We start from the raw sequence: 25,003 nt of genomic DNA, 5'->3' as shown, positions 1-25,003 counted from the left end.
GAGAGTGTATATGACGCTCAACTGACATCATGCGAACCGCCTCCTTTGCCAAACACACATGTATTTGTATTTATAGCATTTTAGGTGTGTGTGTCTTTGTGTTGGTGTGACAGTGCACTCTTGTATGTGTGACTAATTGTGTATCCTATATATATAATATACGTGTGTGTGTGTGTGTGTGTGTGTGTATGCGGGATATGTCACAGTCAGTCAGGTGGAAATCTTTGAGTGTGTTTCCTGTTCATTGACGTGTAAAGGGGCAATCTGGATGTCTGGCTGAGAGGACCTGCTCCACCACCTACACACACTATTAACACTGCGATACACACCTCATCTCACACACTTAACAGTGTTATTTCAGTTCTATTTCTGTCGTCTGGCTCTATTAAAGGAAAAAAAGAATCAGTATTCACTTTGTCTCGTCATGTTAGGCGGTTTGTAAAATGAGAAAACCTGGCAGTGAGTGACGGAAGTGACGCCCCGCCGGGATGGGAATCATTTCTCTGGAGGCAGCACAGTAACTCAATTGATGGTATTATCAGGCAGGAGCTGTTCATTCATCAGGCTGCTGATTCCCTGCTTGAAACGTATTTTCATTTCATCCCATTTGACTAATTTATGCCGCATGTACAGTTCTGTTATTCTACAGAGATGAAACATGACAATCGAACTACCCTGTTCACATATTCGCATGTGGACTCTTAAATATTACACTACAGGTGTTGTGGTTCTTCATACAAGCTGAGGTGGATCTTCTCATTTATGGATGATACTGTCTTTTATCTTTAGGATCTCTGCTGTAGTCTGCTACTGATTCACTGTGAGCTTCTTTCTTGCGACAGGAACCTTTCCTGAGGTCTCGTTTAAAAAAAATAGCAAAAGTTTAATTGGGCAAAAACATTGAAGTTGAGTTTAAAACCCAATAGGACTCGAGTTATCAGACAGCCCGACCTCATTCTTGCTACATAATGAAAGTTAATTTGGTGCTCTCCTGCTTTGTTTCCACAGAGCCGAGCTTCACGCTGACCCTTGAAGCCCCCCTGAACCCCCAGATGACGGCAGAACCAACAGAGCTCGCTTGTCACGTGACCAACATTACCCAGTTACCTCCAGGAGGCCGACTCAGTGTCAACTGGGAGCACGCCACACTTCCTGGTATCTTTACCTCAGCTTCTTTTTTCTGCAGGATTCTTTCAAGACTAGAAAATACTCCAAAGCCTCTCGCAGACTTTCTCAAATTTCTCAATTTGTCCAATCACCTGCTGATACAGGGGACGATCCTCAGACCTCACATCCCATCGGCTCCTTGGACAGTAATGGCAACCTGATGCCGGGGTCGATGTACGGCGAGAGGCTGAAGAGCGGTGTGTTGTCTCTGAGCAGAGTTCAGCCCAACACGTTCAAACTGCGATTCCTCCGCACACAGGTAGGAAAACGGGGAGCCGTGAACGCAATGAGTGAAAGAAAAAGTGTTTGTGCAGCCAGACATTGTTCGAGCAGATTTTATACCCACAGAAGATCCTAAAATTTCCAACGATATTAAAGATGTCAGCAACATTTTTGGTAAATGTGTAGAAACTAATGCAGACTGGAAACAGGAAATGGCAATAAAGGACTCTTTGTGACTCTGCAGGAGATCGACATGGGCCACTATGTTTGCACCGTGTCCTCCTGGAGCGTTAACAGCCAGGGAGCCTTGGTGAAGACCGCCGAGTACAAAAGCTCGCCGATGACTGTACGATGGGACACAAAACGTAAGGAAGCTGAAGTATTCTGCCCTCCTGTTGTCATGTGAGGATTTCTTAGACTGATGGTTGACTGTCATCTTATTATATATATATATTATTTTTTTTAATGCCTTTGTCCATCTGTCAAATATCCATTGAGGGGACAATGAATCTTTATCAACAACAGACTAGAGTTTGGAACAACTATTACAAGCTTTGTGATGGATTTAATTCAGTAACAACGTTGTGTCGTACCTCACAATTGATCAGTTTGAATTCGTCTTGGTTTTATCAACACATTACCATTGAAGGGGACAGAAACGTTAGTCCAGCTTTCTTTATACCGTTGAGGCTGTTTCTTGTTTAATTTGTTGAACTAATGAGGTGTTACATGCGAAACAAAATGATGTGCACATTAGGTTAAGTAACCACAAAGTGAGCTTTCTTTCTGTGCTAACATCACTCCTCCCTCTGCATATGAGATTTATGCTAATACTCCTGGTTGATAAGGTACTAAATGAGAAAATCTGAACCATAACTCATATTCATGGTTTAGAAAACTCTTCATACGGCCGTAGTGGCCCTGCTGCTGCTGCGCTCTATGAATAAGCTCTAATGTGTCAATTTCGTTTTCAGACTTCACAGAAAAATCCCACAACAGACCTCTTGTTGTCTCCGCTTCTTATCCTCAAGTCCCACACACACACATTTACTTCCTCCCTATAGCCGTCCCACATGTTGAACTTGGTGACCTCAATTTAGCTAATTGAGGCATGATGTAACTGGAGGGCTCAGTGTGTGTGTGTGTGTGTGTGTGTGTGTGTGTGTGTGTGTGTGTGTGTGTGTGTGTGTGTGTGTGTGTGTGTGTGTGTGTGTGTGTGTGTGTGTGAGACTGCTTTGAATCACTTATCACTTCCTGTTGGCCTCTGTCGGGGATTTCCCCCCTCAGACAGTCTGCTGGGCTAAATCATGTCCCTCTCGGAGGTGTAACTGACTGTTTCTGTTTGCAGGTCCGACTTTAAACGTCGTGGCCAAACACATCCGCGAAGCCTCAGTGGGCGGAGCTACCTTTGAAATGAGCTGCAGCGTGGCCACCGAGAACGTCGGGGAGGCGGGCTACTCGGTGCTCATCCAATCACAGGAGAGCGTGGACAGCAACGTGAGAACCATCATGACTCTCAGCCCCGACAACGTTCTGCAACACGGAGGAGCCACGGACCCCAACAGGAGGTACACGCCTGGTTTCATATACACGTGAACACATCTGACATCTCGCTGGTGCACCGCTATATTTATCTCTCTTGTTTTCATCCACTCAGAGACAGTCTGGTTCTGACCAAGTCCGGTCCAGCAGAGTTTCGGTTCCGCCTGGCGGGCGTCCAGCTGTCGGACAGAGGTTTCTACTGGTGTGTCATCACTGCGTGGACAAAACAGCAGCTGGGACAAGCCTGGACCAAATCCACCAGCTCCGAGTCCAACAAAGTCAAGATTGACTTTCAGGAAAACGGTGAGTCCGTGCGAATAAATAAATAATTGATTTAGGTTGAAGTTTAGAGATTGTTTTAGTCACATCAGGTGTCACTTTTTAATTTTAAGCCTCTATTCTTTCCTTTTCCCCTCAGCAGTGGCTCGTGAATACTGTTAAAACCTACCACCATAGTATCATTAAAATTATCCCGTCGACTCCACCTGCCAATTTCAAGCAGTGAAAAAAAACAAAAAACACTTTCAAGAAGCAGCAGCTGCCCGCTTTGCTCCTCTGTTGAGAACAGGTTGGCAGAGTTAGGTACTCTGCTGTTTCTAATTATGTCGCTCTACCTTTGCATTTCTCTTGCACGCTGTTTCTAGTGCAGGATTTACTGTGCAAGACGTTGTGCTCATTTACTGAAATACTTTCTAACATTGTAGTAGTATACATCGATCGCTTAAAGCCATTTTCTTGTCATTCAGTCACTTTCCGAGGAGTCTGAACCAATACCAGTCGTTTCTGTGAAGTCATTGCAATAATCCTAGAAATCCTGAAGCATCTGTCTATTAATAGAAATACACAAGCAGCTCTGTACTGTAGGTTTGTAGACACACACACCGCGTTAATGACGAGCAACATAAATTCCCTAATAATGTGCAAAAATAAAGATGCACACCTTAAGCCCTTTGACGCCCACCACAGCCACTGGCCTACTTAACTTTCTTTGATCTGACTGGGAAGTGGGAGACAGGAGGAGGAACAGGAGCTTCGGAGAGTAGAGGAGGAAGAGGAGGAAGACAAAGAGAGGGAGGCGGGGAAGTGGACTGAGGTGGAGGGAAGTGGGAAGTATGACAAGGACAAAGGGTTGAGTGGGAGAGAGAGGCATAGACGTGAAGAAGAAAAGGTTAATAAATAAGAGAGGGAGTAATTGGAGGATGGAGCAAGAATAGATGACGGTAAGAGTAAGAAAAGGTGGTGGATTCTTTAGATCGAGAGGGAGGAGACGAGGAGAAAGACGCAGGATACGGTTGCAAGAAAGGAGATAAAGTGAGGAAATAAGCGATCAGTGGTTCATATTTGAGCCTCGTCCACATCATTTCTATAATTTTACTAATCTGCCCCCCAAAAAAATCCAAGTGTAAAAAGGTGCAAGTTACCGCGTGGACAGAACCGTGTTTAGTGTTCAGAACTCTTCTAGTGACCGAAGAAGAACCAGATGCTTCCCACACGTCACGTGGTTACACATCTCTGTTCGAAGACAACATATCAGATCTTCTGATAGCAGGCAAAGATGCTTAAAGACTGCAGGAGCTGAGAGAGGCTGCAGAGAGAAAGAGCGATGACAGCGTAGTGGAGCAAATGTGGAAAAACAGAAAATAAATTGAACACTATCTTCTGTCTTTCTCTGGGGAGGGCACGAGCCCTTGAGCATTACTTTCTCTTTCTCTCTCCATCAACTCGCCGTATTTTTCTCCCCCCCTCGTTCTCACCACCATCCTTTCACTCTTTCACTGTCTCCCTCTACCTCTCTCTTGCCCCTCCCTCCGCCTCTCTCTGGGACATCTTCAAAGTGAAGCCCTTTGGCCAATCAGCCAGCTGTAAAGATGTGCACCGCTGCCTTCCTTTTCTCTCTGCTTGTGTGTGTGTGTGTGTGTGTGTGTGTGTGTGTGTGTGTGTGTGTGTGTGTGTGTGTGTGTGTGTGTGTGTGTGTGTGTGTGTGTGTGTGTAATCTTTCAAGTGTTCAAGCGTGTGCGTCCAAGTCGAACATTTTGAGTTGACCCCACATCGAGCAAACCTCCACACAAAGACACACACACACACACACACACACACACACACACACACACACACACACACACACACACACACACACACACACACACACACACACACACAGTAACCGCGTTCAAGCTTCAAGCTGAGCAGTTTTCAAGAACCCCTCATACTTGCCTTGGGGGACCGAAAGCTCTGCGTGCTCATTCATCTCTCTGTTTGTGTGTGTGTGTGTGTGTGTGTGTGTGTGTGTGTGTGTGTGTGTGTGTGTGTGTGTGTGTGTGTGTGTGTGTGTGTGTGTGTGTGTGTGTGTGTGTGTGTGTGTGTGTGTGTGTGTGTGTGTGTGTCTCGAGCTCATCCTCAACCTGGCTCGTCTCCCAATGTTCCAGCTGTATCTTGAATGTTTTAGACGTGTTGTGGTACTTCTACCCGTGCAGGGACCTGCCGTGAGGACGCATATGGAAATGTCTCAAGTCTCACCAGCACATTTACTATTAAATATTTACTGTTTTAAGTGATTTTTGCGGCAGGACGGCGACATAAATATGGAGTGGCCATGAGATACACGTGCCATCTTTGGACTACAGTGAGGCCGGTGGGCCTGAACACCAGACATTGTCCTAGGTTTTGTCATTTCAACGCCTTTAATGCTAACTTTTAACCAAACACAAGACCTACAAAGAAAGTTATTTTCTGAGAGAAGCAGCTGAAATGAATTGCAGTGGTCTGGTGGATATGATGCTGTTTGATTATTTAATGCGGCAGTAATCAATTCTGCATCGCTCCTCCCGGAAGCTAATGAGACATTATTGTTGTTGACATTATTATTCAGTTTTGATTATTCGAGTGAGTTTCGGCCCCGGGATGGTTTGAATGCTGTCAAAGGTTTTTCTGTCGTGAAATTAAAGTCGTCAAACGAAGAAGTGTCGGAATAAAGCAGCTTAGTTTGAACCGATTTAAGCCCCGACTGCACATCCAGAAGTTACAGGTGGATGCAGCAAGACCACGTCAAGTAAAGTCTTGCCCCGCTTTCTCAACCAACGTCAGATACGTAGAACATTTTGAGGCTTTACCAGATAGTGTTTCTTAAATGCTCCTGTTAGACTTGTTTTCACTTAGAGCTCACCAAGACTAAAATATCAGGTTTTATATCCGTCCCCACCGTGTTTATGCAGCTTGAGTGCATGTATAATACAGAACTTCACACGTGATGGCATGAGTAACGCCGTCGAAGGGGAAACTGTCAGAACATCTTAAATGTTTCGGGAGATGGTTTAGAAGTCTCTACACACTGAAAGTCCCCCGACGCCATGACTGCAGCTGCTCTCGGGGTCCTTTTGAATTTGTACATTAGAGTTAAGGCGGGTTTTTTTTTTTTTTTTTTTTTTAAATCTCTCAACACTGGACTTTCAAAAACAAATATACGCCAGAGCAAAATATTGCTTGACATTTGCTGGGATCGGGAGGATTTCTAAGGAGTTCAAAAACAGCTTTCCATTCGATGCCTCGTACGAATAAAAAAAAATCTATCCTGCAAGACTTTTTGTGACTTCCAGCTCAACGTTTGACAAGAAATATCAAAATATAACTCAAAGCCTTGGGTATAACTAATCAATCACACCATCATGGCTTCCTGAGACACTTTCACAGAGCAATTTAAATGAAATGTAAAGTAAATACATGTTTTTAAAGTCATTATGGTGTCATTTGCTGAAATCACTCCTTGTAATTAGTGTTCTTTCAGTCCTTATGAAATGAAGTCCATCATTAATTAGACATTAGGCTACAAAGAGAGGGCATATCTGACATTGTATGTATAAATCTCTGCACGAGTAATTAATCTGATTGGCTTTGCAATATTTCCAAATCAATAAGAGGGTGTCTAACTCCAGTTTCAGCCACCATCTGTTTTATCTACAGCGCTGCTGTTTCCTCCTTTTTGAGTTCAACATATGAGAGAAATCAGTCTGTGACTTTAAAGCAGTGTTTACTATGTGAAAGCTGAGCCGAACACTTATTTTCTCGCTGCAAGCTCGCATCCACTGTCGTTCCTCAGGGACGCGAATGATGAATTATAGTATATGTAGGTTTAAAAGCAGTCTGTGCTTAAATGAGTCCTTTTGATCTCGCTCGCGATTCTCTGATGTTTGTCCTCCGTGTAAAATGTTTTTTGAATAAAGCTCATTTGACGTCTGCAGGCCCCTCCTTCTCCATCGCCATCCAATCGGACAGCAGCAGTGTTTATCCGTGGGAAACGGCCAAGATGGACTGTTCGCTCAGCGTCTCTGGGTCCTCACCAAAGACTGGTACGACACACACACACACACACACACACACACACACACACACACACACACACACACACACACACACACACACACACACACACACACACACACACAGACAGGTAGACCACACACAGTCACAGTTTTGCACTTTTTTACACGCACATGCATAAAGAAATTATGCTGTATCTCACTCTCTCTCACACACACACACACACACACACACACACACACACACACACACACACACACACACACACACACACACACACACACACACACACACACACACACACACACACACTCGTATACACACTCACTACTCCTGTTGTTTTCCACACCTGCCAACCTGTCAACAGCACAGCTAATAAGAATGATTTGACTTCAGCATTTCAAATGGTTTTACACATGAAATATAATCTCACTCTCGCTCTCGTTAAGTCTCTCTCTCTCTCTCTCTCTCACACACACACACACACACACACACACACACACACACACACACACACACACACACACACACACACACACACACACACACACACACACACACACACACACAGCTCAACATCCTCCTTTCTGTGTGTGTGCAGCTTGACATGCTGGTTTCTTACTGTGCTGCAGATGATGACATTTCTGTTTTAACTTCTTCTCTCACAGCTGATTTGAGGTTTTTGTTCCCAGATTGTTGTTTCTTCTAATCAGAGACAAGAAAACTACACAGAAACATGGGGGGAAACATCCAGGTCTCAAATCAGAATTTAGATGGAAATGGGATTTTAATGTTACAGCTGGTTGCGGAGGAGCAAAATGAAATATTGATCTATAACAATAAATCTATATATTACATGAGCTTGTCACATGTTTTATCTGCAAAATACAACTAACTATAAGAGTGAATTTTCTTCTCTGAAATGAAGTGATATCGAAGCAGTTGTAAAGTGAAGCATGTGTTTCATTCAACCACTGAAAATCCCCCACATAGTAGAAATAGGAACTCCGTTGGTGTTGTGCACCACCTCCCTCCTTCCCTCCTCCCCTCCTCTTCCTCGTCACTCCATACTCTTTAACTTAAACACATCACATGACATTATGAATAACTCACCACCTCCCTCTGCCCATCTGCCGCTATTTCTCTCTCCTTGTTCGTCCCCTCGCCTCCTTCATTCCAACATGTGTTCTCTATGTTATACCCTCACATGGAGCTAATGAAGCACATCACAGACCTCCTCACTCTGCGCTCGTGTTTGGTTGTTTGGAAATCTTTTTTTTTTTTTTTTCGCAAACATAAGCACAGCGGAAATACCATTTCCCCGTCGTCTTCGTGCAAACATGTTCCTTTGCACCTGTGTCTTCGCAGGAGTGCATGTCTGCATGTACGCACGTAATGTATGCCCATGCATAAACACAAATGTTCCCTCGCAGCGGGGGAGCGCTGCAGGGAGCGCCGGGTTGGTGGTTGTGGAGTTTGCGCTCAGACAGCTGCACCATCGCAGCTGATAGGGAAGTGTTCGCTGTGGGAAGGGAAGAGGGAGGAAAGACATGTTGTGGGATGCATAAATATACTTTGTTATTGTTGTTGTTGTTGTTATTATTATTATTTGCCATTAACCCTTTAAACTGCTGGGACATGCAGCTTAAACTTGAGTATATCGTGTTAAGCCACCAAATGCATATTTAAGATTTTTAAGCATTTCTCTGTGCTTTTATTTTAAAACAAGTCGTTTTGTAGGGGAGCCGCAGGTCAGACAAGTCAGTTGAAGTTATGCAGCTGTTCCCACATACATGCAGAAAGTATGATACCGGCATAAGTTGATAAATCACGCGGGTAGTCGTGCTGCCTTTGGCTAGAGTTGTTTTTTAATGTGTTTTTTGTTTTCTTGCTGTGTGTTGTTTTTATGATTGCAAAGTGTTCTTGGACGAGGTTACCTTTTAGATTTAACATTCAGAATATAATTGAAAGTTTGCTAAACCGAAACCTTTGCATAAAGCGGACAGCATGATTATACTGCTAGAGGAACAAAGTTTAGGTAGGTTCCCCCATTTTAGGTGCGTCATTAAGCCGTTTCCTCTGCAGTCACTGTGACTCATGTTGCGTCATGCTGTGGGTGTGTGTCGGGTTTCAAGGTAAACTAACTAACTGGCCAAGAGCTAATGACAAATCATTCGTCTGCCGTTTGTTCCGGTGAGTGGTTCCCTCATGAAACGGTAACACAGTAAGAACACACCGAGGTGCTTGTGATGACGTTGTTGTGAGCTGGAGGTGAAGATGAGCATCACGAGCTCAATGATCAGGCGGCGTGCTCTCGGCAGAACATCTGGTTCCACTTTGGATGTGAATGAAGGTCTTCTGGGCGACACTTCGCTCAGCAGTAACATTTAAATCTGTTTTATTCAACACCTGACAGGGTTTCATTTGTTCACTCGTTTTTCACACCGGCTCGGTGGTTTTTATAAAAGAGCTGGGCTCGGAAGGTTTTAGTCAAACTGGAGTAAATCTGTCGTGGACTATTTACATATTTAGGTCTGTAGTAATTATTTATGAAGGGAGGATGTTGTAAAATAATTTTGATTAATGACATACGTGTTCATTTAATGAAGGAATATGTTATCCAGTGCAACAAGTGGCTTAATAATCTGTTTTTAGGCAACAGTGGATCTCTGTGGCGCTGAGGAATAATATATATCCTCACTCACTATGATAGACATTACTATATGTAAGTACCATTAGTAAGCTGTGCTACCACCAGACCATTTCCTTCCATAAAACCGTTGACATTTATTGACTAAATGACAGCAGGAGACAGGTGGCGGGACTTGAGGGCCAAGAAAGTGGCCGTGACACGCTGGTTAAACGTTAGATAATGGACCGAATAGCAAACCGGTATCGAGTGACATGTATCAACAAAGGTGCGGCGGCTACGTTGGCACGGCATGGACGACAGACCGTCACTTCCTCACACGCATGTACGCACACAGCTTTCTGTTGGGTGTGACAGCATATTGGACTGTAAAGTAGCACCTTTGTTCCTTCGTGTTCAGGTTGCAGGTCGTTAAAGTTTTTTTTTCCAGATGAGTATCATCAGCTGCCATACTTTGCACAAACGTGTGTTTGTTCCAATGCAAATGATTTGTTAATAAATTACGACCTCACCTTTGTAGGTCTTTGTTCTGACATAAGGTGGGAAGGGAACTTCAGGAACTGACTCAAAAGATTGTGCAACAGCAATTTTGTGTGTGTGTGTGTGTGTGTGCGTGTGCGTGCGCAGTACATTCCTGACAGATGTCTGAAACCGTCTCCGGTGTTCGAGCTTGTTTTTACGATGGGCCTGGTGAAACACACTCACACACAAAATATTCTCATTATTTCTCACGGCTTCGTCAGTCAGGGATCATTTTTACTGTGGTGCTGATTCAGCCTTGTATTAGAGAGTCTATTGAACTCTCAGTTGTGTGTTGGCAGAGACTACCCAGAGTCAGTATAATGCTGTGATGCGGTCTGTAAGGTTTGTAATTGCTAATTGCTGCCAGGTTTTGACCCTATAGCAGACCAGGGGGGGGGGGAGTTGTTGGCCAACGAGTCAAGGCTGTGCAGCTGTGAAATTTGGGCACATATTTATGGTCCTAGTGACTCCTGAAATGTTAAATGGAGTTTTTTGCACAGTCATGGCTCGTTTACAGTTAAACACAGAAGAATGATAGTGTGTCTTTTGAGTCCCTATCTTCTCGACTCGGTGTTGTGCTTTATCTCAACGTGCCCCTGCAAGCGGACAGGCAGCCTTCATTACCTCTGGAATGACTGGCATGTTATTGCAGTTATGGAAGTGTGTGCTTGTCAGACGCTGCACACTTGAAATCAGTGCTGAAGAGATGACATCACCATTAGAGGTATTTTTCTCTGTGTTTTGAAGCACTGCCACTGAAACTGTGACAGTTTCACAAGCTTGTTCTTTTTCCACTCTGAAATTCTTTTGTTAAAATAACAGCATACCAGTCGGTTCCTCTTGGGAAAAAATAAGGCTTTGTTCTTCATGCTATCTCCTTTTAGCTTCAGAAGAAGACAATGAAAAGAGGCGAATAATACGAATGTACGACAGGAGTTTTATCTTGATTTATTGAAGCATTTTGTGATAGGGTCTTAACTTTTAACCAATGACCTCAATGTGATACATTTAAAACACCCAGATCTGCTATTATTTACTGTGATGTAAACTTGGCATAAATCAGATTTGTTTCGCGCGGAGAATACTCTGGAAAAATCTCATTGTACATTGCAGGTATTTTTCCAAAAGAGGGAACGAGTGATTTTGGTGAGAATTGCTGGTTAGTTGTGGGATCTCGCTGCCCGGTATTGAACCAAAGTTGGCAGAGCGCTGAGGCCCCCGTTCGTCTGCCAAAAATCTCTGCAGTTTCTCAGGTTTTCAGACAATTACTGCAGGAAAAACAGTTTTTAGAGGATCACGAACTACAGAAATGGTAGCATTTTTCATTTAGGTTAGGTTTTTTAATTTAAGTTCATTTATGTCACAATACCAGAGTTACACTCCTACTTCGAGATGAAAAAGTGGAAGCTGATGATTAAAAACTGCTTGAAAGAATATATATATGTGAAGAACCAACATTACATGGTATAGAAACTGAGCAGCAGCAGCACTAGACACAAACTCCAACTACATAAATAGTCTTTCTGTGTCTGATTTGTTTTGCTGAAAGGGGCCAGAAAAATATTTTATTTCAGCTCTAAGCTTTAAGAGATGATAATAATAGCAGGAGCAGTCCAGCCAACTTTTTTTTAAATGCACATAAGAATAAGTGATTAACACCTGAAACCCTAAATCGTATTTTAAAACAGCGCTGCCTGATAGATATCACGATGCACGTTCCTCTCCTCTTTTGGCTCTTCCTCTCCTCATTTCCTCTTCAGTCTCTCCTCCCTCCTCTTCACTCTCACCAAATAACCCAGCTGTCTTTGCAGGGCCGACAGGCAGCCGTTAATTAGCCAATCTCACGCTCCGTTAGCCGACTGGGGAGACAGAACGAGGTAGAGGAAGAATAGATGGCGAGCTGGAGAGAGAGGAGAAAAGGTGGGAGTGAATAAAGGGGGGAAAAGTGGAGGAAGCTAAACAGATTGTTAAAGTGAGCGAGAGTGAATAGAGGAGGCAGTAAATGGAGGAAGAGTGGCTCGAGAACACCATGCAAAGTTTTCCTAAAGAGAACGAGAGGGAAGCGGTGGATTCAGGGCAAAGTGGGCGAGAGGAAGAATGGGGCGAGTTGTTGAGCGGAGAGGGATGGACGGTGATGAGGTGGTGAGAGCGGATGACGGGAAGGCTAAATGATCCATTAACTGTTTCTGGTGAGCCAATGACAGCTGCAAATAATAAAAAATAAAAAAAATAACAACCAGAGTTCATTCGAGAGCTGTCAGTTCAGCTTAGTAACAGGTTATTGGTTAAATTCTGGGCTCATTATTTTCTGCGGTAGTGGCAGAGTGTGAGGACGGCCAGGTTGGCTGTTATGTCCATCTGTCTGTGCAGCACAGAGGACACGACTCCAGTTGGAGAAAGAAGCTGCTCATATTCTGGTCATGAAACTCGCAAGCTGCAGGACAGGTCGATGATGTCGGTCGCTCTACCTGTCCTGCATACAAACTGTTCAACAACCAGCTACACACTAAATTAGAGACCCACTGATGCTGGAGCAGTAGGAAGGAAAAAAATTCAATATAATTATATTCTTTATACATACACACTGGATATACAAAAGTGCACTTTTGACATGTTTTGTGTAGAAATCTAAGCTCACATTGGCGCTTTAAGCTTTTATACTATTTGGGAAATGACACATGAATGAATCTAACTTTGATTCTAATGAAACTGAAGTAATAAAAAAAAAAAAGCTGAAATTTACTTCCATATTTCAGTCAGAAAAAAAAACAAAAAAACCGCATCCTGTCAGTGGTTCATCTCATTTCAAAGTTTCAACAGGACGTGGACACCTGAGAAGACATTGAGGTTCATTGAAGTCATTCCGCCGTCACTTATTCATTTGTTGTCAAAAAAAACAAACGTTTTTTTAATATTCAGTGGCCTGCAGATGACTGCAAAAAAATAAAATAAGAGTCAAAACTACATCTTCTTTCAGGTGTTCAGCAGAAACCAAAGAAGAGCCTTGACTGGAAACTTCAAAGGTTGTCTCACTCTGGATGTGTTTACTGTAGTGGAAAAGTAGAGCAAACGGTTGCCGACCAAACTTAAAGGGAAAGATAGAAGAAGAAGAAAAAGGGTATAAAGAGGAAACTGAGTGTAAGAGGAAAGTAGAGGGCGCAGTAAAACACAAATTGAAAACATTGGACAGATAAGCGGCAGAACGGCGTCATCATTTTCACTCCATTAGCTCTTCCAGTTGAAGAGGAGCAGAGATGCAGGAGTCTTTAGAAACAGCAGATTTCGGTGTCATCAGACTGGAGTTGCTGCGGGTTTTTTTTTTTAACAGAAATGATCCAGATGAAACATCACGACTGGGACAACAAGACAAAATAGTTTTCAATACACGAGTGGCAGAATTTCTTTGACCTAAGCTGCCAGGGTCTGATGTCTCATTTTAATCATCAATACATTTATCATGTCAGTGCCAATTCTTGTGGGAAAATTCACCTGAACTCACCATTTTATTCATGTTGAGGAGAAAAGAAGCTGTTACTGCTTTTAGGAACAAGGGGAAGTCACTCGTTGATAAAAATGATATTCAGTTTTTGCCAAAACACGCGTTCACAGATAATATTTAGCTCCCCTAATGAGACCAACAATGCAGGTAACACTGATTCAACAGGTGGTTGGATTAAAAAAAAACACACAAACAAGGATCTGCATTTACAACTCTGACAATTTCTCCTGGTAACAATCACTTCATCCTCTGCCTGTCATAAAAGTACTGCTGCAAGGTGGGTTTTCATACCAACCCGTTCCCTTTTGAGATGAATGACAAAGCTGTTTTAGGAGCAAATAGTCTAAATAAATGTATGAAAAATGGATCAAATGCAAAACAAAAACAGATCAGGAAGTTTTGTTTGCTCCTTGTTAACTAAACTCTAAACTAAACTTACTTGGCTGTTGTCTGTTATCTGGTCTTTTAAATAACCTACTTGTGATCTTTGAAGATATAATTGACTCCGTTTGCGTATTTACCAGCACAACCACATAGATTCATGGCAAAGTGGAACAAAGAGAATGATGAAATTCTCCTCGGTAGCTTTTACACCCTGCTAATGATAACATTTGAAGGGAAACGCTTTGAAAGTTACAGTTTCTGGGAAAATGTCATCATACAAGCAAATCTAAGAGTACAGGTCTTCTGAAACCCGTAGTAGTACAGCGGTTTGTTTAAAAGGCTGCTGCATGTAAAATATGCCAAATATGGAGTCAAATTTGCCTTCATTTACTGGCGATCTTATTAAGCATGCAGCGAGTAACGAGGGAAACTTCGCTTCCCAGCGGCTTTGTTTCTCTGAAGCTAAATGGTGTTTTTATAGTGTTTAGTATTCCACTCTACCAGTGCTGTCCTGCTTTATGGAGCAGAGAACACACACGGTTTCATTAGAAGCACTGGTGGTAATTGTCAAGTCTTTTGTGTGTGTGTGTGTGTGTGTGTGTGTGTGTGTGTGTGTGTGTGTGTGTGTGTGTGTGTGTGTGTGTGTGTGTGTGTGTGTGTGTGTGTGTGTGTGTGTGTGTGTGTGTGTGTGATTCAGGCAGTTTTTTTTATGCCATGGACTCTCCTCAAGGGATTAATCTAGAGAAATCCAATCAGACTGTCTTCATTTCCACTGACAGCCATTTCTGTTTTATTAGCTCAGACAGGAGCCAGATATTCTGTTCGGGCTGCACTGTAGTTCCTCTTCTGCCATCCCATCACCGGAGCGGACGCCGCTTCCTGCTTAATGAAGCTGCTTCACCGCCAAAACTGAAGTTGGGCTTTGGTACCATATTTTCAAATTTTAATCCAGACTTTGACAGAATTTTTTCAACACCATTTTTTTTTTTTTTTTTTAAATTAGTAGTAGTTTTGTATATCTGAAATATGCACATTTTTAAGTATGTGACACAAGAAACCTGCCGTCTCCATGCAACCGTTACAAACCGAGACAGCTGCTCACACTTCACGACCACCTCTCCTCAAAGCCATTTTTTTTCTGCTGCACACATGAAACGTGATGGAAGAATGAAAATTTAAAAAAAAAAAAGGCGAGGGGTTCAAATGCTATTTGAGGATCCAACAAGCCTCTCCTTCAAGCTGATTGCACTCTTTTCAGGTTGATATTGTGGACCAGTTATTACATATTGTGACCAGATTATCCCACATTCATCTACCAAAGGGAGGTCTGCCTTTAAAAACACACAGCTTTCCCCGTGATCGCTCTTCCTTCGCCGTCTCTTCGGTCTCCCTTAAAGCATATTTTCCCTGTTAAAAGCAAAGAAAATATTCATACTTTTCTATTTTTTTTTTCTTTCTGCTCGCTCGCTGCGTGTGCAGCGTACAGGATAGCTGTAAGGCAGTGTAAACACAGTTTATAGCTTATCAAGTGACTGTTGGGAGTTCACGAGTTCATATATAGGGGGGAGAAAAGGTCTGTATGGGATGACAGCGAGAGTCGACACTCAGCAGAGGAACAGCTGTGGGCAAGAAGCTGTGCGTCAGCCTGCTGGTGGGGGATCAGATACTCTTCTAGCACCTCCCATGAGGAGAGGGTGGGGGCGTCTCTGGTGATACTACGTGCTCTCCAAAGACATCTTGAGACGTGCTCACATATTTGACTTGCCTCTTTCTGTTGATTTACGGCTGTGTAATAAACAAAATAATCTCCTCAATCACTAAGTAATTCAAATCCCTTCCCTCCTTCCCGTCGGTTCTGCGTCCACTCCGCCGTCAAGAACAAAGAAAGTGAAACGATGGAGGCTAACTGTGCGAAAGCAGAGGATTTCTAATTATAGCTCCGCTCCTCGAATATTGGTGTCGTCGCTGGAACGAGCAGCCAGAGTTCACGCGTCAGTCCTGTGGAATTATGCAAAATGAGTCTTTGATCACTAACGGCAATGTCAGACACTAACCTGGTGTTATCAAGACGTCAGAGAAATGCATCTTTCACTGTCACAGACCGTTTTTAAATGATGTGATTATTATACAAGAGTATCGCCTCAGCCATTATGTAATGGGTTTAAATCTCGTCGCCAGAAAACATCTGTGTTCATGTAAATATATTCAAAAGTGTTTTGCGAACTTATCCAACAAATGAAAGCCACGTCGGGTGGAATTTCTCTTTTTAAAGTGGAGTTTTTGTAGTTTAACCATCAGTTCAAAGACTTATGATGATATTTTAGTCACCAAAGTAGATGAGATTTAGTAACACAGTTAGAAAAAACACATGAACTCATGTGCATATAATTATTTATTGCAAAAAAAAAACTATTTTTGGCCAGTTTTGCTTCTTTTCAGGGATATGTTGAAAATGTGAATATTAGTGATGAAAAAGTTGTAAATTATCACTGTCCTCTTCCAAAGTCTGCAACATACAGACCACTTTGTTATTTAAATAACTTTTGCTTGATTAACAACCGATGAGAAAATTGCCACTTTGGTTTCTGGTCAATTTATTTCCCATAATATTTCATGGCCTTGATTTGTTTTCAGCGCCACACGCTCTGGCGGACGGCTAATTCACTTCACGACGTGTTTTCTTTTGAATTTTTGTGATTTCACTGAGGTAAACCAGGTGTGCGCTGAGGACGTAACTCCATCATCGGGTCACTTTGAGTCCACGTCCTTTTGTTTCCCGTCCTTCATCTCGCCTGTTTTTCTTTCAGTTCAGCGAGTGCTGCTGGGAGCTCTGACTAATAACCGTTTCACCGCGCCTGTGCATGAGAACGCCTCAGTGCCGTCCAGCCTTACTTTGAGGGGACCCTCATGTGGACATCATGTGTTGACAGCTTGACGCACTTATTTTCACCTGTAATGTGGTGTCAGCGCTGGTCGATCAAAATGATTAAGTCCTTCCATCAGGAGTGAAGATGCCGTCTGGAGGTGTCACTGTGTGCCATCGCAACTCAAAATGACATCTTCTCTTTGTCACTATGGTGAACTTAATCAAATTATTGACTGGGCGTGTGTTGTTGTGTACCTTATTTAGATGTTATCCGGTAAGATACACTGGAGTACTTTGAAAACCCCGGTTCCTCTGCAGTGTCACGTTTAGAGTCTTTCTGTTGCTGTGAGGAAACGTGGACTTTCTTGACGATGTTAATGGAAAACTCGGTCCTCGACCGGTGTCAGATCTTTTTTCTTCAGCGGAGTCTGGTCAGTCTGGAGGGAGGATAGTGTGTGTGTGTGTGTGTGTGTGTGTGTGTGTGTGTGTGTGTGTGTGTGTGTGTGTGTGTGTGTGTGTGTGTGTGTGTGTGTGTGTGTGTGTGTGTGTGTGTGGTCAGTTGACCCGGTCATCCCCTCTCTTAGTGTCACCTCCTGTTTCCTCATCTCTAGTTGGATGAGCGCTTGGCTACTTGTCTTTGTGCAAAAAAAAAACCACACCGCCTCTCTATGCTGTCAAAGTGCATCTTCATCACCACCATTATCATCGTCAATTTAGTCCGATTTAACAACGTGAAGGGAGGCTTTTTATGACTCGTTGTTTACATGAGCACTCGAAGTATTTTAGTTCTTTGTTTTCTGTCTTTATGAATAAACTAAAACTAAAAACTGGCATCATAATGACTTTCTGTCTTTACTTTGAAAGCCAGAAGTCTTCTAATTATTTCCGACTGTATCTTAAGCCCAGTTTTAACAGAGCTAACAGGCTAATACATGATGTTATTTAATATGCAACTAAGTGAAATAAATCACTGGTGAAATTTTAAGCGTAATCCTTTGCAACAATACAGATAAGAATCAACCGAACGTCTCGGCCTAAATCACAGTATCTGCATCAGAAAGGACTGACTGCTCTTCTCCACTAAATGAGAAGTAGTCCAGTTGATTCGCCAAAATTACGTCCCGGTGTCCGGCGCGTCCTCTTCTCCACTAACGGGCAGCGACGGATTGAGACTCTCGGCCGAGACGGAGGAATCGTAGCTTCAACTAGAGCATTAAGTCGTCCGCCGATCAAACTTGGTGGGCTTTTCAAAATCAGGGTGTCATTTTTGTGTGTTTTTCATTTAATTTAAATGATTATCAATTATCAATGAAATCTGCAAGTGCAGTGTGGCTAACAGAGAAGGGTGGATTTATTTCAGGGAGCATGGATGTCTTTTATAACTTTAGCAAAAGCTTAAAATTGTCTGTGCATGACTTCTGTACATTTTTGGTGCAAAACCAAGATGGTTTCTGAGACAGCTTTTGGATAAAAGGACATGTTGTTTGTCACCTGAGAAAACCTCCGGCCGCAATAGGAATATGCTTTGCTCTCACATCACACGGAGGGGCAGACAGACAAAGTTCTGGAGCGACGATCAATATGAAGTCCAGGGGACATTCGACTGAAACCCGGGCCAGTGTTATTAGCACCACTGCTGTTCCTGCTGCTGCTGCTGCTGATTTTTAATGATGTAGCACTTGAATATTACAACCATTAGGCAAGAGAGGGGAGAGAGAAATTGAGATGTGATTCATTACTCTGCTCTGGGTGAGTACACTCTTCTCCTCTCCTCTGTCTTCCTCTTCATTATATTCGCTGCACCCATTCTCTCCTCCTCATTTTCTGCATCTCTCACTCTGTTTTTTATTTTTATTTATTTATTTATTTATTTATTTTTTCGTAATTGTTCTTCATCATCATTCGTCTTTTTTTTTTTTTTCTCCGCATTGTCGTTTGCAAATGTTCCTTTTATTTTTCATCTGTACATTCTATTTGTCTCCTAAATGACAGGATGACGAAGGCTGCATGCGGTTTTTATTGTGTGTTTGTGTGTGTGTGTGTATGTGTGTGTTTGTGTGTGTGGGAGGTACAGTGCTAATAGTCCCTCTCTCCCTGACAGACTAATGACTAGTTTGTGCTTCTGTCTATCTCTACCGCTCTTCGTCTCTCTCTCTCTCTCTCTCTCTCTATGTCTTCCTCTTGGAAATAATTAGCTCGCTCGCCCCCCTCTTTTTTCTCCATAGATTGCATCTATTATCACGAATTCTCTCAAACTCCTGTCCCCGTTTTATTTCTTTTGTCATCGCTATCATCCTTTTTATGACGCGTGTCCATCTCCTCGTCTTGTTTTATCTTCCCTGTGACTGTGGGAAAAGGAACAGCAGCCGTTTTAATGTGGTGATAATGGATTCGTTCATGTTTTCTGGGTTTCTTCTTTTGTTCCGTTTGTTATCTGTGTGAAGTTAGGGCTGCGTTGGACCACCAAAAACACCCTCCTCCTCCTCACTTTCCCAAAATGCGGTTCTCTGTAAATGTTCGACATGCACATGGTAGTTTAACTGCAATGCTAGTGACTTAAAGATTCAACAAAATCTTGAAAAGGGCTAATTCCTCAAAAACACTGACTCCTCAGTGAAGGTGTAAATTAATAAATTAACACATTTTCCACCTGGTCTGTCAAATAAAACTGCTTTGTTCTGCACAACGGGCCCTTTGGTTTACACTTGATCTCTCGCAGGTTTGAAATACGTCCGTAAATATATCTTTTAATGCCGCTCTGCCAGATATATCGTGTCTTTTAGGTTTATTTTGATCGTCTTTTAAACAGCCTTTGTAGTTTATAAAGTTTAGTGTAAATGTAGATAAAAGGCACTTTGTGTGTCTTTTGAAGTGGTTTGTCAATTTTGAACTTGGTAAATAATCACCAAGATTTTTAAGAACAGTCCAACTTATCTTTGTCTCTCTGTCTGTGTGTCTCTCAGATGACCTGGCGTACGAGGTGAGCTGGTTTTTCACCAGGCTGCGCGGCGGACAGACGACGATTCAGGTGGCCTCCGTCGACCGCTTCGGCATCGTGAGGAAAATCGACCGCAACTCATCCAGCGACATTTCAATAGAGCGCAAAGACACACACACCTACTTCTTGAACATTTTTGGCACTCAGGACAGGTGAGTGTTTCTTTCGGCCTGATCACCGCTGGCTGGAAACTTTGCACACGATCATCGTTACACCAGAATCTGAGCTGCAGTGTGTGACTGTGTGTGTGTGTGTGTGACTGTGTGTGTGTGACTGTGTGTGTGTGTGTGTGTGTGTGTGTGTGTGTGTGTGTGTGTGTGTGTGTGTGTGTGTGTGTGTGTGTGTGTGTGTGTGTGTGTGTGTGTGTGTGTGCGGTTTCCAGTGACAGCGGAGAGTATCACTGCATCGCCACGCCCTGGTACCTGTCGGCCTCAACGGGAGCCTGGACTCAAGCCGGAGAGCTGATGTCGGGACATATCTTCCTCACTGTTAAGTTTGCAGGTGAGGAGAGTGTGTAGAAGATCATTAGATAGCACGTTAGATCTGGGATCATTTGAACATGCATGTATTTAAATTGAAAGTTCCTGTAAATAACAAGATTATTTTGTCATAATTAATCCACTCGTTCTCTCTCCTTCTCCAGTGTGGGACTCCCTGAAGTTACCTCTCTTATATGGTGCATCGGCCTCACTGGGTAACGTAACCGTGCTTCAATGACAGTAAAGTTCAATAATAACACTACACGTAGAAGAAAAGTGGCTGCCAGTAGTTGTGACAGCATGAGGAATCATTTCAGTAGTATAGGAAGGTCAGTACTAGGTGTGTAGTGTATAATAGCGGCGTCTTCTCCATTTGTTTGCAGGTGTGGGCCTCTTCTCTCTGGTCCTGGGGCTCATTTGCGCCCAGTGCTGCTGCCGCAACACCACGCACACCCCGCGCTCACGCAACAAACTCATGGACCTGGAGATGGACTGACAAACACTTTCCCCCGCACCCACACACTGCAGCGAGCACAGGAAGCACCACACACACAACAGACACACGCCCATAGACGATTTCTGGGACACGCAGTTGTTTCCGGGCGACGGGCGGTGGGACTAAATACGACTCTGGACGTGGAAAAAGGACCCGTCGTGGTGCTTCGTAAAATGGTGCTCAGGATTTTTCAACTCTGCAGTGGAGGAGCAGGGGGCTTTTTAAACTCTGCCTTTCAGACTTCTGTTTCGATGAAGAAAATCCGTGGCGCTCGTAGAGACATTTTATGCAGATACGTTTGTTCCGCAGCACGACGAGAAACTTCACTGCCAACTGGGAATAAACAAATCTGCTGCCTCTGTAACCACTGGGGATAACAAATGAAGCGCTCGGGCCGGACGACATGCTTTTTTTTTCTTTCTTTCTTCTGATGCCGAGGCTGTGAAGTACAACCGCTCTGTGCTTCTCGTGGTGGTTCTGCAAACCCTGCTAAGTCGTCATCTTCGAGGAAGCACTTGTTTGTGCGACGGGAGTGGCATTTCATTTTTCTTATTGGACACCGTGTCTGCACAGGATTAATGACACCTCAACACGTCAACATCTGCAGTCGGTACTCTGTGTGCAGAGCCCGAGCCTTCTCTCTGCGGCGGCGCAGAAGTCGAAAAACAAAAGTGCTCCACGTGCTTCCCACACGAGAGGTCTTGCACTACCACCCCAGAGTATTACTACCTTAATAAAAGGACGATATTTACTTTTATTCTCAACTCTAGTTTTTTGGAAATTGCAGAGATTTTAAAATAAGAGACATTTTTAAGCTTTACAAGGAGATATGCAGTTTGTGTGTTTGTGTGTGAGATATACTGTACGTGGTGCCAATATATTTGAACTGCCGGAGGTGTGCTCGGTTCATTTTGCCAGATCAACACTTGAACAGCCGCTAAAAATGGTGAAACAAGCACTCTTCTTTTATAAATATCCAGAAATGTATCCAGCTGTTATTTTTGCCCGAGTCTCGTGTGTGTTTCGTACACTGTGTGTGAGTGCCGTGCGAGACAAAGAGTTGCATGTACTGTTTTATAATGACAGTATGATGTCATTCGTGGGCAACACAAGTCGTTTCCAGGGTTACATTTTGATGACATCAAAGCCTCCTACATCCAGATTTGAAAAGCCAGCTGTCAGTTTGCTAATGTCGTCTCGCGTGTGTTCACGCTTTGAACGGCACGACTCTGTTTTTAACAGGGTGATGCAAGAAACTTTTGAAACTGCCGTTCATGCGGCTGCAAAGTTTTGAGGAAAATTCTGCGCGTTTTAGCTTCGATTTCTAAAAAAAAAAAAAAATAGTTCAACAATTTGGGGAATGTGCTCCGCCTGGTTTAGCTTAGCACAACAGTAGAAACGGGGGAATCCTCGCCGTGCCCATTCAGAAGTGAAACATTTAGCTTTAAAGGAACTTGTTTGTGCCGAAGCCATCAGTCCATCCAACCTCCCCGGTGCGAGGATTGGGACTATTGAGCCATTTCTTGGCTCTTATAACAATCTCTCCTCATTTGCATTTGCACCCATTTTACATAACCAACATAAATGAGACTCTTTTGAAATTGTTGGCAGGCATATTCTGTCACTTTTAGCTAAGCAGCCCCCCCCCCCCCCTTGTTTTCAGTCTTTGTGCTAAGCTAGACTCCATCCCACACCTTATCTCCAGAGAACACTTCCCAAAATATTCAACTGTTTACTGACTACTTAAAGTGGTTTCAGAAATTTCAACCCCCAACAGTGAAGGCATCCTTTCCCTAATTAATCTGAGACGTCTTGTCTCCTCTCTCTTTGAGAGAAGTTGTAGAAAACGGCTAAGTTTACCTTGCACTTCGCAGTTTAAACTAAATATTTCTGCAATAACCAGCTGATGGAGAAAGTCAGCTGCACCCAACTTGTGTCTGCTAACATCTGTGCAGCCTCTGGTGTTTTTATAGCAAATGAATGAACTTGTGGTGACTGCCGTGCGAACGCACGCTCGCAGCTCCACCAACAACACACACAAACTGTCTGCCCAAAGCCCGCAGGATCCATCGGACCTGTTAGGTTTGTGACGGGCCGCGTTTCCTCTCGAGCTGACGGGGCTCGAACGGGGCTTTGTTTGATGTGTTTTAAAGGGAATTTTAAGCAACTCTCAGAACTTTATGAGCAATATCAGGCTGTAGTCGGGTCACAGCTCACAGAGAGCTGAACATTTATCACCCTCAATCACAGCTAAAACACTCCCTGCTCCCATACTCTGCTGCTACAGTCTGGGTCTGACCCTGCAACCTTCAACTGGGTGGAAAACAATCGGCTTCTTATTCAGCCTGGTCAGGTTATTCACTTTTAAACCAAGAATTTGGCCTGAATTCAAAAGAAAAACCAAGAAATGTGACGTTGGTTACCAAGCGGATTCCATATCAACGCATTGTTCCTCCTCTAACTACTGAAATAGGAGAAATATTGATCAGACGATTGGTGTTTTGGCTTGATTGATGGTGACTTTTATTACAGAAAAAAAAAACTCCGCAGGTGTGTGCCTCTCTGTGATTGTGCTGTTGCAGTATTCAGAATAGGTTTTACCACTACCACTAATACACACACACACACACACACACACACACACACACACACACACACACACACACACACACACACACACACACTTACTCAATACTTGTGCATATAAGCGAATGATAGCTCTGTGCCGAATGCTCAGAGCAGTGAACCACACACACACAAGTAGCATTGATACACACCACTGAACATGTCACTGCAAGGTTCCCCCAGTGTCTTTTTACTTTGTAATTTTATTGAAATTAGTATGATGACTCATGATGTTTTTTTTGTTTTTTTTTAAATAAATAGATTTGTAAGATGTATTCATTTTGACATTTGGCTTTTTGTCCCCTTTTTTATTTTTATTTTTGGAGATGATGATGACTTTCAGGATTGAAAATGTTTTCAACTTTTTAAAACTCGTTTCCCAACCCGAAAGTACAGACGTGAAATCGACATCAATCCTTTCCTCTTATTCTCTAACGGAGAGCAAATAATCATCTTTCCCAAAATGCTGAGCTGTTCTCTTAACATATTCAATAAGTCAGTCGTTATCTAATTCTGAAAGTCGCCCTGGCTGGTTCGCCCTCTTCCCGTTTTAAACGTGGCGGCTGGGTTTTTCCAGAGGATCCAATCGCGGTCGCGATCAGATTTCCCTCTCGGAGGCTTGTGACAAATGTGGGCCAATTTGGTTTTCTTCTCCGTCTCTGGGCAAGCCATCAATCAGCTTTTTCTGCGCTCCCAAACACATGCGGAGAAAAAAAAAGAAGACAACTTCAAAAACTTCTAGTGGAATAAATGTTTTATAATTCAACATTGGACCGCGGCTATAACTCTTCCCTCCGTGTCTTTCTATGTCGCCTTCGTCTTGTTAGTCTAATGGGATTTATGGGTTTATCGCTTTTCTATTAGTCACCAATCTCTTCTTCACTTTGTCTCGGTGCTGTTTGCTCCATTTCTCTGTATTTTTCTCTCCATCCCTCTCACTTCCCCTCATCACACCGATTCCCTCTTTCGCTCTTGATTAGAAATGCAGATGAGTTGGGACCTCAGTCTCTCTCCTGGGTTTTGATTTCTACACCTCTTTAACAACGGGCTCTCCATCCACTTCTCTCCGTTTTAATTTTTTTTCCCTCTTTCTCCACCACTCATTCTCTCCCTCTCTCATCTCCACCTCATGTGGAGATGAGAGAGGGGAAAGATCCAGTGTTGATTGGCTCTCGAGCTGTCTGTGGCTTTTCTAACATACACTTGTTCTCTCTCAGGGTCCATTTGACCCATTTTCCT

The 25,003-nt window shown here is 43.2% G+C and overlaps 1 protein-coding gene across 2 annotated transcripts in view; it reads left to right on the top strand.

Annotated features, from left to right (window-relative positions):
- Positions 1-24,039, top strand: part of ptgfrnb (prostaglandin F2 receptor inhibitor b) — a 45,620-nt gene extending 21,581 nt beyond the window's left edge. The window contains exons 6-15 of one of the 2 annotated variants that reach the window (XM_069711845.1): positions 1,009-1,155; positions 1,272-1,426; positions 1,634-1,754; positions 2,738-2,957; positions 3,047-3,234; positions 7,167-7,274; positions 20,130-20,316; positions 20,547-20,665; positions 20,808-20,858; positions 21,027-24,039. In XM_069711845.1, the coding sequence (XP_069567946.1) occupies positions 1,009-1,155; positions 1,272-1,426; positions 1,634-1,754; positions 2,738-2,957; positions 3,047-3,234; positions 7,167-7,274; positions 20,130-20,316; positions 20,547-20,665; positions 20,808-20,858; positions 21,027-21,139 (1,409 nt within the window). In that variant the 3' untranslated portion in view covers positions 21,140-24,039. Of the gene's footprint in view, positions 1-1,008; positions 1,156-1,271; positions 1,427-1,633; positions 1,755-2,737; positions 2,958-3,046; positions 3,235-7,166; positions 7,275-7,937; positions 8,043-20,129; positions 20,317-20,546; positions 20,666-20,807; positions 20,859-21,026 lie in introns of those variants that run through there. The other variant, XM_069711846.1, reaches the window with a different exon arrangement.
- The last annotated feature ends 964 nt before the right edge of the window (positions 24,040-25,003 follow it).

The sequence above is a fragment of the Brachyistius frenatus genome, unplaced genomic scaffold (assembly GCF_029030835.1).
Source record: "Brachyistius frenatus isolate BFR_SWC_R1_liver_20210118 unplaced genomic scaffold, ASM2903083v1 Contig_103, whole genome shotgun sequence".
Taxonomy (NCBI): Eukaryota; Metazoa; Chordata; class Actinopteri; family Embiotocidae; genus Brachyistius; species Brachyistius frenatus.
Note: the sequence above shows the minus strand (reverse complement) of the source record. Positions and strands in the feature narration are given on the sequence as shown.